This window comes from Mus caroli, unplaced genomic scaffold (genome assembly GCF_978045245.1).
Source record: "Mus caroli unplaced genomic scaffold, Mus_caroli_1 scaffold_9, whole genome shotgun sequence".
In the NCBI taxonomy this organism is placed as follows: domain Eukaryota; kingdom Metazoa; phylum Chordata; class Mammalia; order Rodentia; family Muridae; genus Mus; species Mus caroli.
Window position 1 is genome coordinate 37,811,359 of NW_028227264.1, and position 13,586 is coordinate 37,824,944.

Genomic DNA, 13,586 nt, shown 5'->3' on the forward strand with positions numbered 1-13,586 from the left:
GCCTAGTTAATCAGCCCAGAGTTTTACATTATGTTCAGGCCCAACTCCTGTCTCCTGGCACTCAGGTTCCACTCATCTCTCCTCTCTCAGAGTCCCTGATGAGACAGCACTGTCTTAATCCTTGTCACCTTCTCTGTCAGACTCCTTCCTCCACTCCCCACCCCCAGCCCCGTGAGCTAAAAATTTCAAATGGAATATCAATCATCCTTTCGTGCAGCTGGATTTTCCTTTATATTTATTCTCAAAACATGACGCTAAACTCTACGAACTTAGAGTGGAAATTTCAGCAGAATATGTTACCAGGGGTAACTGGAAACACTCAGTTTATGATTTCAGAAGCATTTGGGAAATTTGAACGTCATCCTTGGCCTATTATGAGAATTAGGGGTTTTCCTCTGCCAAGTTTGACTGGGTTTGAAATTATTATTGTACTTGAATCACCACCAAGTTCCAGGTTGGGTCAGCTTTGCTTCAGCTCCTAACACAGGATATCCTGTCCTGGACTTCTTGCTGTCTCCACCATCCAGTCAGCTTACTGTTACTGCCGTAGTCATGTCTGCTGTTCTTCTCTAGGGTGACTGTACAGTCAGAGTACTACACGCTGTTCAGCATCGTATAGGATAATTTGCAGAGTCTGTGGCTTTGGAGTTAAAGAGGCTTTGGGGCTGGCTCTTTGGTTTAGAGACCTAGGATCTATTGTTGAAGCCAGTGCATTGGATCGCTTCCTCCGCTGCCCTGGTTCTTTAGCTGGAGGAGATAATCTCTGAGACAGTGCAGTGGAACTGTCACCAACAGTCCCAGGCTGGACTGAGCTTGTGGTGTGTGATGGCCCCAACAGGCTTGTATTGACCCCAACTGTGATCCGTTCTGTGTCTGGGGAAGCCATGTGTCACACTGGTCCCTTCTCTGTCCCCCATCTCCCTCATCTCCTCCACAGCCTGAGCCATCTTCTTCGAGACAAACCACTTTGTAGCTCTGTAGGTTCAGCCCAGTAGCTGCATTCCTCCAGCTTTAGAACATTCCTACAGGAGGCTCCCTCCTCCTGATGACCCTAGAGTGCCCCACACTGTGCTCAGGGACTCAGTGGAGGACACTTGGAATTCTCGGTGGTTGATGGATAAGTGTGGGGGATTCTCTGCATCCTCTCTCCAGCTTTTGAAGTTTCGATGGTCAGTGATGCTGAGGGCCTTTGTCAGTGCAACTCCATCAAAGCATTTTCTCAGTTCTCAGCTTGTTACTTACTGGGCATCAGACACTCTGCTGAGACCTGTGTACCTCCTGCCATCCCAAGTTACAGACAGGAAACTAACACTGGGGCTTTTTTTTGGGGGGGTGGGTTTTTGGGTTTTTTGAGACAGGGTTTCTCTGTGTAGCCCTGGCTGCCCTGGAACTCACTCTGTAGACCAGGCTGGCCTCGAACTCAGAAACCGCCTACCTCTGCCTCCCAAGTGCTGGGATCAAAGGCGTGCTCCACCACACCCGGCTGACACTTGGGCTTTCAAGGGTCTGGCAAACCCAGTCTGCAAGCCCAGGTTTGCCTCACTCCAAAACGCCTTTTCTTCATTTATTTTAACTTCATTAAATTCCGTCTTTACCAGCTTCACTTGTATCTGCCAAGCCTGCTTTCTACATGACCATTCTTTCCCTTTGGAAGAATATTCTAGCTCAGCCCACCATCGGGCTTGCTGCCACTGTCACTACAAAGAGGTGGTCCTTTTTCCTAGCTCTTCCTTTTACTTCATTCGGAAAGCAGCCTTGGGACAGAAGGTATTTGTAGTGTTCCTGTGAGCATTTGAAACATTGTCATCATCTTAATGTATGAAGGAGAGTCCACTACAGGAAGCTACTAAGTCAAGACCCATTTCTCTCTGAGGCAGAAGTAGAGGACAGGTTTCCTGGCTGACCATTGGACATGTAGCCATTCCTTTAACTGGACTGTGACTTGGGCTTGGAGTGGCCCATCCTGATGTGAATCTAACCAGACATCTCGTCTTCACTTAAAGCCGAGAGCACTAGGCTGGGTAGGCTGAGAAAAGCCATCATCTGTTACATTATTATATCGCTAGTATTTTCTTTGTAGTCAGGTTTTTTTTTGAAGTCTTGGTCAACGAAGACAACTTATTTGGCCAGTGGGGGTTGAGTAAGTCACTGCTCAAGTGGGCCTTTGTTGTTGTTGTTGTCGTTGTCATTGTCGCTGCTGCTGCTAACACGTCTATTGAGCAGTTGTGGTTTAACAGCTTTAGTCAAAGTACTGGGACAATGTAAGTATAGAATAAGCCAACCTTGAAGGTCTGCACTGTGCTAGGAGCTGCACTCAGCAGCATGGAGCACAGGGTCTGAAGTGCTCTGACGCTGCAGCCAGTCTCCTTTCACACATCCCGTTTCCATGCCTTATACTTGTTCCTCGACGTGTTGTTCTCTCAGCTGAAGAACAGAAGCATCTGCGTGTGTCAGATGTGTGGCACACAGAGCTAGTACCGATGATCTGTTCCATAATAGTAGGCGCTTGTAGTGTCCAGCATTAAATTGCCACTTCTGATCAGGTTCCTCCCAGAAGACTTCAGGAAGAAGTCTTGAGGAGACAGAAGGCTGCAGCTAGGCAAGTGGAGGGAAAGATGGCATTTCAAACAAGCCGATACAACAGAAGGACTGTGATCACGCCAGGTGTGGTACCTGCTACAGGAGCGAAACGCAAACTAACCTGGATTAACTGTATGTTTGCAATAGGAAAAACCAAGGCTGACTGGATATGTGCGCCCTGGAAACCAGGTGGTGGATTCTGATTTAATTCAGTTGGGACCCTCCCTCGTGGCTACAGAAGCTGGAACAGAGGCTGCGGGTTACAAGGATTAGTTGGAGAGGCACTGCTGGAGGCTAGGTACCAAGGCAAGAGGACTCGGCAGGGGCGCTGCTGGAGGCTAGGTACCAAGGCAGGAGGGACTCGGCAGGGGCACTGCTGGAGGCTAGGTACCAAGGCAAGAGGACTCGGCAGGGGCGCTGCTGGAGGCTAGGTACCAAGGCAGGAGGACTCGGCAGGGGCACTGCTGGAGGCTAGGTACCAAGGCAGGAGGACTTAGAGGGGCACTGCTGGAGGCTAGGTACCAAGGCAAGAGGACTCGGCAGGGGCGCTGCTGGAGGCTAGGTACCAAGGCAGGAGGACTCGGCAGGGGCACTGCTGGAGGCTAGGTACCAAGGCAGGAGGACTTGGAGGGGCACTGCTGGAGGCTAGGTACCAAGGCAGGAGGGACTCGGCAGGGGCACTGCTGGAGGCTAGGTACCAAGGCAGGAGGACTCGGCAGGGGCACTGCTGGAGGCTAGGTACCAAGGCAGGAGGACTCAGCAGGGGCACTGCTGGAGGCTAGGTACCAAGGCAGGAGGACTTGGAGGGGCACTGCTGGAGGCTAGGTACCAAGGCAGGAGGGACTCGGCAGGGGCACTGCTGGAGGCTAGGTACCAAGGCAGGAGGACTCGGCAGGGGCACTGCTGGAGGCTAGGTACCAAGGCAGGAGGACTCGGCAGGGGCACTGCTGGAGGCTAGGTACCAAGGCAGGAGGACTCAGCAGGGGCACTGCTGGAGGCTAGGTACCAAGGCAGGAGGACTTGGAGGGGCACTGCTGGAGGCTAGGTACCAAGGCAGGAGGGACTCGGCAGGGGCACTGCTGGAGGCTAGGTACCAAGGCAGGAGGACTCGGCAGGGGCACTGCTGGAGGCTAGGTACCAAGGCAGGAGGACTCGGCAGGGGCACTGCTGGAGGCTAGGTACCAAGGCAGGAGGACTCAGCAGGGGCACTGCTGGAGGCTAGGTACCAAGGCAGGAGGACTTGGAGGGGCACTGCTGGAGGCTAGGTACCAAGGCAGGAGGGACTCGGCAGGGGCACTGCTGGAGGCTAGGTACCAAGGCAGGAGGACTCGGCAGGGGCACTGCTGGAGGCTAGGTACCAAGGCAGGAGGACTCAGCAGGGGCACTGCTGGAGGCTAGGTACCAAGGCAGGAGGGACTCGGCAGGGGCACTGCTGGAGGCTAGGTACCAAGGCAGGAGGACTCGGCAGGGGCACTGCTGGAGGCTAGGTACCAAGGCAGGAGGACTTGGAGGGGCACTGCTGGAGGCTAGGTACCAAGGCAGGAGGACTCGGCAGGGGTACTGCTGGAGGCTAGGTACCAAGGCAGGAGGACTCGGCAGGGGCACTGCTGGAGGCTAGGTACCAAGGCAGGAGGACTCGGCAGGGGTACTGCTGGAGGCTAGGTACCAAGGCAGGAGGACTCGGCAGGGGCACTGCTGGAGGCTAGGTACCAAGGCAGGAGGACTCGGCAGGACTGGTGACTAGAATCTGGGTAGTTTTGAGAGACAGGTCAAAGAGCAGAACCAAGGTGCCAGGTTAACAGCAAGATGACAGTGGTCTGGAAAGAGCAAGGGGGAGAAAAGTCCCAGCTTAAGTTTTCTGCCCTGAAGCCTAGCAACATAGTGACCAAACCCCAGAAAGGGATAGTAAAACACAAACAAATGAAGGGGATTTTGTTCCTTTCTTAGAGGTAAAAAGTAAGAATTAATTTCTTTTTTTTCCATTTTTTATTAGATACTTTCTTTATTTACATTTCAAGTGTTATCCCCTTTCCTGGTTTCCCCTCCAAAAAGCCCCCCTTCCCCCTATCCCCTCCTCCTTCCTCAAAACAATTAATTTCTAACTCAGTCATTTGGTGACATTTTTCTGCCCACTGCAAGACTCTCTTATAATCTTGCACATAGTAAGATGATATACTGAACAATAAATTAAGCTTACAGTTGCTGTATTTTAGGTAAAGCCGGGAGACCCTAGAAACCCATAAATATTTGGAAATAAAGAGCCAGGAATTCAAATGAGAAACATCTGAATGTGCCCATCCCCCTCACACACGCAGCAGGAAAAATTAGTGACAAGAGAGGACATAGTGGAGAGAAGAGTCGGGAACACTGAGGCCCCAATGGCTGTGGTTAGAGTGAGTGGAAGAAAATTGGACATTGGAGACAAGAGAGAGACAGGAAGGAGGCTATGCGTAGAGCAGATGCTAGGCCTGTAGGGAAAACTCCAGACTCACTTATGGTGGGAAGGAGAGAGCAGGCCAGCTCAGCAGCAGTCAAGTGGGGTCTTGTTGTTGTTACTGTTCTTAGGGACAAACTTAGGTAATTGAGTAAGATCCGCCATGCCTCTTCCCCTGACTAGGCACACAGATGATTACAAACCTGCTTCGGATGGTAAGGGCCAGTGCCCAGCAAGCCAGAAATGACTACTGCCCACTTCATCTTGCTATGACTACTGCAAGGCCCCCTGTTGCCTGCTCTTTCTGCCACCAAAACTACTAGCCATCCCAGTAGCAGCCCAGGAACTGCCCCCTCCCTGGTCCTCTGAAGCATAGCTATGACTCCCTCTACATCTCTCAGATTCACTCGGACACTACGGGGCTCTGAGTACTCTGCATTTGGTATTAAAATGCAGAATCTGCAAGTGTTTTTCGGTTTCATTAGTGTATGGCAGATGCTTTCTCATTGTAGTTAATTAGCAGTTGTTAGACCCTTAAACAGCCATCCAGACATGACACTAGTACTGTCACCAAGAACAAGGGAAGACACCTCAGAAACGAGAGACCAGATAAGTTGCCCATAGGAAACCAAGGTTAGCCAGCAGGAAGGAGAGCTGGACAGCTAATGCAGTGCCCAGCTCCGCTCTCATCCAGTTGGTTCTCTCAGGAGTCTTCAGGGTACCAGACATGCCAGGCTCTGAGCTGGAGACACACACAGTTGTCCCAAAGACACGTTCCAACCCTCAGAGACAGTGCTGCCAAGAGATACACTAATGATAACCTATGCATCTGTCACACTTCAAGCTATAGCAACTCAGAAAAACAGGCTGCTGTGGCAGCATGGAGATGGGGAACCTGTCCAAGTGTTATTGATCAGGCAAAGTCTTTAAGCAAGTAGCACTCAGGCCAAGAGCAGAGGGGTGGGGAGGGTGGCACAGCAGGGAGTTTCATCTCCTTCTGAGTCTCTAAGCTCTCTAATTTGGCCCAAATGAAGCACTTACTCCAGCCCCTAGCAGGACCCCTTATGTGCCCCATTGCTGGGTGACCTTAGACATACGCTTCTCAGTCTCAGGTTTTACCCCTGCACCCTGCATAGGCATATGCAGAGAGACCAGGAGAAACCAACTCTCTGCAGAACCACACTGTCAGGCCTGGAACTTTGTACCCTCTGGAGGGAGGAAGCTAAGTCAAGAGCAAATAGAAGTCAGAAACTAAGCACTGCTTACTTCTTCTCAGTAATAGCTTGTCATTGCTTCAATTTAACCTTTTGTCTTAAAAAAAAAAAAAAAACATTAATTTTTTTTTTTTTAAATCTGAAAACCAATACAAACAAACAAAAACTACACCTTTAGCCCTGCCAAGGCAGAGGCTGGTGGATCTCTTGAGTTCAAGACCAGCCTCATGTATATTGTGATTTCCAGGCAGTAAGAGCGACACAGAGAAACCCTGTCTCGATAAACAAAAGAACAAACAAAAGTTGTGTTGAGGCTGGAGAGATGGCTCACTGTTCAGGCTCCAGAAGCCCTCAGTTCAGTTCCAGTACCCAAGTCAAGTGGTTTTACAACCTCCTATTACTCAGACTCCAAGTGAGTCCACATTCTCCTTCCGCCTCAGAGGGCACCAGCACACAAGTGCATAGACTTACACACAAATAAAATAAATGTTTTTAAGCTTGTGTTGAAGGTAGCTACTAAAAATATGGACAAAGCCATTCTTTAAATTTTATCCTTTTAAATACTTGTTGCTTGGTGTGAAAAATATTTTGTCTTACAAAGCAATAATGCAAACTGACTGTATGTAAGTCCTCTCTCATCCATCAAATGCATACTCACTAATGCCTTCCTGTCAGAAACCCTCAGATGATGCAGACTGTGTTCTTTATGTAAATTTTGCGTATCTTTTTTGTCATTGTTTTGTCTTTGTTTTGTGATTTCTCTGTGTAACAGCCTGGCTGTCCTAGAACTTGCTCTGTAGACCACGCTGGTCTAGAACTCAGAGATCCACCTGCCTCTGCCTCCCAGGTGCTGAGATTAAAGATATGTGCCACCACTGCCTGGTTTAATATCTTTGTTATACCTTAATGAGAAAATGAGAAAGCAGATTAGTATAGCTGGCTGATACATTTACTTTTTTAAACCTGAAATCTTAAAAATCTTTACTCAGAAAATCAGAGTGAAAGCACCACGTTACCACATCTGTAATCCCAGGACTCGAGCCACAGAGGCAGGAAGGACCAGGAGTTGGTGGGCACAGCATCTTCAGCTACATGCGACTGTCTCAAAGAAGGGAGACCAAGATAACTGTCTGAATTGTGCATAGTTTACTGCCAGAACCCCACCCCCTGGCCAGTGTTGCAGGAGTCTGAGGAGGACCCCAGGATTCTTTTCCTGCCATTTATGGTACAGGATTTTTATGTATGCCAGAGAGAAATAGTTCCATTTTACTTTATATATTGTCAGATTATAGAGCCATGGAGTTGCTCTAAGTGAGGATGTGTTTAATATCTGTCCATCCATTCATTTATTTATGAACAAGAGAATTCCAGCTGAGGTGCAGTCCTGGACTGTACACTCGACACTGAGGAAAGCCTGTCCCCCTGACCCTATGGCTTGGAGTTGAAGCTGGATGCACAGAATACCAAGGACAGAGAGCTGTGTGAAGAATGCTTTTAACGAAATGTTAAAACAAAATGACTGCTCAGAGAATCCCAGATCATGCAGGCGGTCGCCAGCACTTAAGGAAAGAGAGAAGAAACTCACTTTAAATGGAATGCATAAGAGTGGAAGAGAGTGATAGGTACTTGCCTGCTCCAGTGTTAGGGTGAGATGCCACAGAGAGAAATCAGAGGATTTTCTGCAATTTTGATTTCATACTGGCATGAAAGAGATGGAAAAGAAAATTGCATTGCTGGAAAACGCCAGGGTGTATTTGTTAACATTGCTATGGTGTACTGTATTTAAAGCAAAAATGTAATTGCTGTAATTTATCACGTCTGGCTATTAAAACCTCCATAATTTAAAGATTTTAATCATTTGCCACTTTTGCGCATAGTGACTTTTCATAGAGGATGCTGTGACAATTCTGATTTTTATCAGCCTTTGTATGCTTTGTAGTAGCTCCTAAGCGTCATTAGTATGATTTTAGCATGCTATTGTTTGCATAACTAATACAAAATCCTTGTAGTTTTTCCTTTGGGCTATTCAAGCAGTGCCCAGAACTGCTTTATAGTCGCTGACCCTAACATGAAAACGCAGGCTTGCTAGGTCCATCTTAATCTGTCCACATCTTTCTAACTCTGTGACAAGCAGGGTGGGCTGTGCCTGTCCTTTAGATGTGGAAAGTGGATTCTTCTAATAACCAGAGACTCTTGAAAGTGTCTCTGCCTTTGAAATGAGTGTGTGTGTGTGTGTGTCTGTGTCTGTGTGTGTGTGTGTGTAATGTGTGTGTGTGTTCATTTGAATAAAAATGGTCCCCACAGGCTCATATATTTAAATGCTTAGTCATCAGACTCATAAGCTGCCATCCAGGCATGTCCTGTCTAGTAGTGTTATTCACTTGAACCCTCTCTGGCTGGTAGGAGAAGGGTAGGAGGAAAGCAGTCACACAGTGCAGAATAAAAACGTCCCAGGAATAAAGATGGGCAGAATGGGTAGGAGGAAGTGAGAAGTCAGCCACGGGCAGGATCATGTCCCCATGGTGTGTGTAAGAAATAGAAAATATGGCCCATTTCAGTGTAATGTGTGGGCTCTATCCATTCACTCCATCCTAGGGGAAGCTGGAACTTCTGTGGATTTGTGGCACCTCCTAAGACCAATCGGTGACTTTATAAACCAGAGGACACAGGAGAATAGTATGATGACCTAGTCCTGTGTGTATCTATTAAAATATAGCATTATTTGAGAGAGAGATGGGAGTATTCATGTATGCATACATATTATCTTAGGCACTGTTCTGTTGCTATGAGAGACACCATGACCAAGGCAACTCGTACAAAGGAAAGCATTTAATTGCGGATGGCTTACGGTTCAGAGGTTTAGTTCATTATCATCTGGTGGGAAGCATGGCAGTGTGCAGTCAGATATGGTGCTGGAGCGGTAGCTGAGAGTTCTACGTGCAGATCCACAGGCATCAGGAAGAATACCACTAGCCTGCCTTGGGCTTCTGAAACCTCAAAGCCCACTGACGCACTCCATCCATAAGGGCCACACCTACCCCAACAAGGCCACACCTCCTAATCTTTATAAGTAGTGCCTCTGCCTGCTGACTAAGCATTCAAATGCAGGACCCTCTGGGGGCCATTCTTATTCACACACATGCATGCGTGCATACACGCACGGACTCACAAATCAGGAATCATACTCCAGACCAAGCACATACCATTCAGTGTGATCGTGGAATCATGTTCAAAGAGCTAGCTAGCTCTTCTCTTTACTGACATATCAAGAGTTTTGAAGTCCAACTCTTTGAAGGAAGATTTAAAGTTATTTGCTTAAAGTCACTGAGCCAGGCCCAGGGCATAATTCATCACCACACCCGCTATTCCTTCACCATCTTCTTCCTGTCCTCGTCCCCCAACCCTGTCCCCTGCAGATGACTTTCCAATACGTTGTCTTCCCTCTTCACCCCAGTGTAGGATCCCCGGCTCATGAGTAAACACGTCTCCATTCTGCAGGTGCAAAGTTCCCCATTAAGTGGACGGCCCCCGAAGCGGCCCTGTATGGAAGGTTCACAATCAAGTCTGACGTGTGGTCTTTCGGAATCTTACTCACAGAGCTGGTCACCAAAGGAAGAGTGCCGTACCCAGGTAAGGACACAGACATGAGAAACGGTTTGTCTGTCGAGTTCTATTTTAACTTCATTTTACAGGAGTCTTGCACAGCTGCCTTTCTAAGCCCTGTGCTCAGCCTTCTGCCAAGGTATTTAGCCAGGGGAATGCAGAACTAAGAATTACCGTGACCTGTACACCAAATTCAATGTGCTAAGCAGCTGGTAGAAATGTTCCAGTTCCCACAGGTCATGGAATTTGTCCTGTCTCAGGAGGTGCATGTGTCATGGCTCCCAAAGCAGAAATGTCCCTGGCAGAGCCTGTGCCCAAATGGAGCTGGGAAAGAGAAGGAGAAAAGGTCCCGTTGCCTTTTGATCTCGTTGTAGCACTGAGCCACAGAGCAAGCCTGGCAGGAAGATGCCCATCCTGTTCTCTCTGAGGCTCCAGCCCCAGATGGCCCCAAGTGGAGGTGCAGGAAAGGCAGTTTAGGCTGACCAACCCGTTCTCTGCCTGTGGCTGAATGGCCAAGATACACAAAAGGGAGTGTGTTATGAGGGCGCGGGGGCCTCTGGGAGCCTGCAGTTGTTCTGGGCTGTCAGATGCTCCTTCTGTGAAGAAGCTGTGGGTTAAGGTTACCCATGCTTAAATTCATTAACTTAGCCAGACGGAGACATAAAGGACACGCGCCATTTCGCCTCCACACTTTACTGGTTTCAGGGCAGGGACGGTCTGCTTTGTGAAATGTTAAGGACATATTTTTCAGTTACTGCTGAGCAAAGAAAGAGCATAGCTGGCTCACTCCCTTCATTCCCTGCCTCTTAAAAAGGAAGAAAAGAAAAGGCCCACAGTGATGGCACCGATAGTAGAGATTAATGAGGAATGTAGGGCTCTTGCAAATCCTGGGCTTGTAATCATATCTCTGCAGTCAGAGGAGCCAGAGAGAGCCGATTAATTTGTAATCCCTTTGTTCATTTTGTCTGATTGTTTCTGGTCATCGTCAGAGAACAGAGAAGTGTTCATAAAGAGCCTCTCTGTCTAGGCTAGCACAGCCTCAAGACCTCTAAGGGAGGAAGGCTGGCACTGAGGCAGAATTAACAAAGTGCCAGTCTCTGAAGCCCCAGCCCAGCACTGGGAGGTGTGGGTGTGTAAGTCTTCTTTATTGCTACTGCTGCTGCGGCTGCTGCAGCTGCTGCAGCGGCTGCTGCTTCCGGCATGCACAAGTGGGCAGACACTCTGGGAATAGTCAACGGGCAGAGAAGAAAGGGCTGCCCAGGAGGGGGTGGGGCCCAGCAGGGGTGCTTTTGAATTGCTTCTCAAGGATGAAAATATACCATCTCCAGGTTTTAAAAGTGAGAAGGCACTTTTAAAAAATTATTATTGTCTATATTTTGAACTAATTTCTTCCTGATCTCCCCAGGTTTATAGACACCCGGTGTGTTAAAAGCAATCACAGGAAAAGGTTAATGTTGTTTTGCATTTCCGTGAGGCTTTCTCTCACAGTAACACAAAGCTGCTTTTTGTTCCTGGGTCTCACACACACACACACACACACACACACACACACACACACACGGAGGCCAAGACAAAGCGGTGGGTGTGGGGGCTGAGAAGAGGAAGCATTTGGAGACCGGGGTTTTGTCAGGTTGGGTTTTAGCACAAAGAAAATAACCTAGGTTTCCAAGTCTGAGTGGATGCCTTCACTCAGCATCATTTTGTGTGGCCTGGCCTGGCATTTGTTCCCTTGGGAAGTAGCACAAATGAGCCATTCAGCTCTCAGGTGGCACTGATGAGTTCCTGTCCCCGAGCAGGTACTATTCGAGCTGGAGGGAAAACCATGAGCCAATAAATAGTCCTGGTCTCCCGGAGCATTACTGTCGGGAGGGTGTTTGTGCCCTGCTGATGGAGGGTAGGTTACTCAGATGGGCATCCTGGGTGTGCTCCCCGACCTGAGTTCTCATTATATGGCAGAATCGGGGACACAAGGTAGCCCCTTCATTGAGAGACCCACGAAGAGAGCAGAGGAGTTAAGTGAGAACTGGGTCCAGCATAGTATGTGTATTTATTATGCCTTCCATGACTGCAGCTGCCTGCAGGGGCCATGGGCAAGGGAGAAGGCAAGTAAATGAGAGCACGGAGAGCAAGAGGCTCGCTCACGATGAGCAAGATGTGTCCTGCCTGTCACCCGGAAAAGCTGTAGAGACTGTAGGGAGGATCTGAGGCGATGGATGAGGTGACGTGCTTGATGGCCTTAGAAAGGGGACCAAGCCAGTTGTGAGGCCTGTGTGCTGCCATGAAGAGCCATTGGAGCCTGGCAGGTTGACTTGATTGCCCAGAGAGCTGCCTGCAGCACAGAGGCTATTCCAGACCTCTTCTCATAGCCACGGACACTGCTTAGTTTTATTTTGTAACTCAGCTGTTCAGTTGGGCTTCTGAATGTGACAGAAACTCTAAAGGAGAAGCTCCTGCATTGAGATTATAGTTACAGGGTTGCTAACCTAGCAGAGGGGAGCACTTCCAGGACACAAACCTTTTCATTAAGCATTGTCCACATGTCACCATGGTTGTCGGTGTGACCCAGTCGGCCAGCCTGTGCTGAGGGCTCACCTTGCTTCAGCCCTCCTGCACTGGATCTCCCATTCCCTGCTGGTGGGAGTCCAGGAGAAAGTCCAGCTCTCTGTTTATCAGATGCTTCCATTATGCACTTTGACACACTAGTTTCTCAGCTGCCTAGAACATACTTTCAAGTAATTCTCTTCTCAACAATGGAAGGTGGTGGTAAACTTGCCTGAGTTCTTTCATACCTGAGAATGGCCCTTTGTCCCCACGTCACATAGGAAAGTGCTCTGGCTCGTGACAGTGAAAGGAGATGGGGGCTGACTTACAAATGAGCTTGGCAAAGATTCCCAGACATTTCCACCCAGCATGTAAGTCAGTGCAGTCAGTGTAGAAGTGAGCCTCGGAGGAGAACTGAGTGATGCTAGAGGCGTGGCCAGATGAAGGGCAACCTAGCACTGAGTAGGCGCTGCTGTGTCCTCAGGCTGCGCTCACTGAACTGACCAGAGACGGAGAAAGGAAAGGAGGACACACTGAAACTGAGCAAGGCCTTGAAGCCGTAGAGGAATATTGAAGTATTGTCCTGAGGTTAAAGGGAGCTGGTCAGCTACCCATCCACTTCCAAGATGGGTGACAGAGACGGACACCATTGCAACACACAGCTGCAGCCCTGTGGGCTAAAAATGGGGTCCCGCATCCTGCCCAGGGCTCAGACTGCTGGGTGAGGCAGGACATGGGAAGTCTGACTTCGTGCACCCCATGCCACTGTCAGGCTGTGAGAAGCTGCAGGACCCTGCTCTGGGGGCAGGGAGGCTCATTCTGAGGTCTCTGCAGACCTGCTGGAGTTGGCTTGGGGTCCCCGGGCCTGCACAGAGGCTGAGGACAGCAGGTTCTAGCTCTTGGGTACCACAGAATGCCTCAGAAGAGCTGAGAACAGAGTAGGCGGCCTTAGGGGCTGGCTCTGGAAAAGGGCGGGCAGAGAGCTCAGGCTGGTTCCCGAGGGGAGGAGAGTCTTTGGCTTGCTCAGTGGTCAACTTGGGTTGGTGAAAACGGTGGCTGAGAATGCAGAGAGGCCTTCTGTGTGAGATTAGGTTCTGCTCTTTAGAGGAAGACCTGGTGCATTGTTCCCCACTGCGGGTCCCCCCATGGTCTTAAGGTGTTTATTGTAGAAAGGCAGAGAGAAGGAAGAGAGTAGGGAAGTAGAGACCGGCCAT

General features: G+C 49.2%; 1 protein-coding gene across 2 annotated transcripts in view; it reads left to right on the plus strand.

The window, feature by feature from the left end:
• Fyn (FYN proto-oncogene, Src family tyrosine kinase) overlaps positions 1-13,586 on the plus strand; it is a 192,210-nt gene that overhangs the window by 169,609 nt on the left and 9,015 nt on the right. For both annotated transcript variants that reach the window (XM_021173874.3, XM_021173875.3), the window contains exon 13: positions 9,727-9,858. In XM_021173874.3, the coding sequence (XP_021029533.1) occupies positions 9,727-9,858 (132 nt within the window). The remainder of the gene's footprint in view (positions 1-9,726; positions 9,859-13,586) is intronic.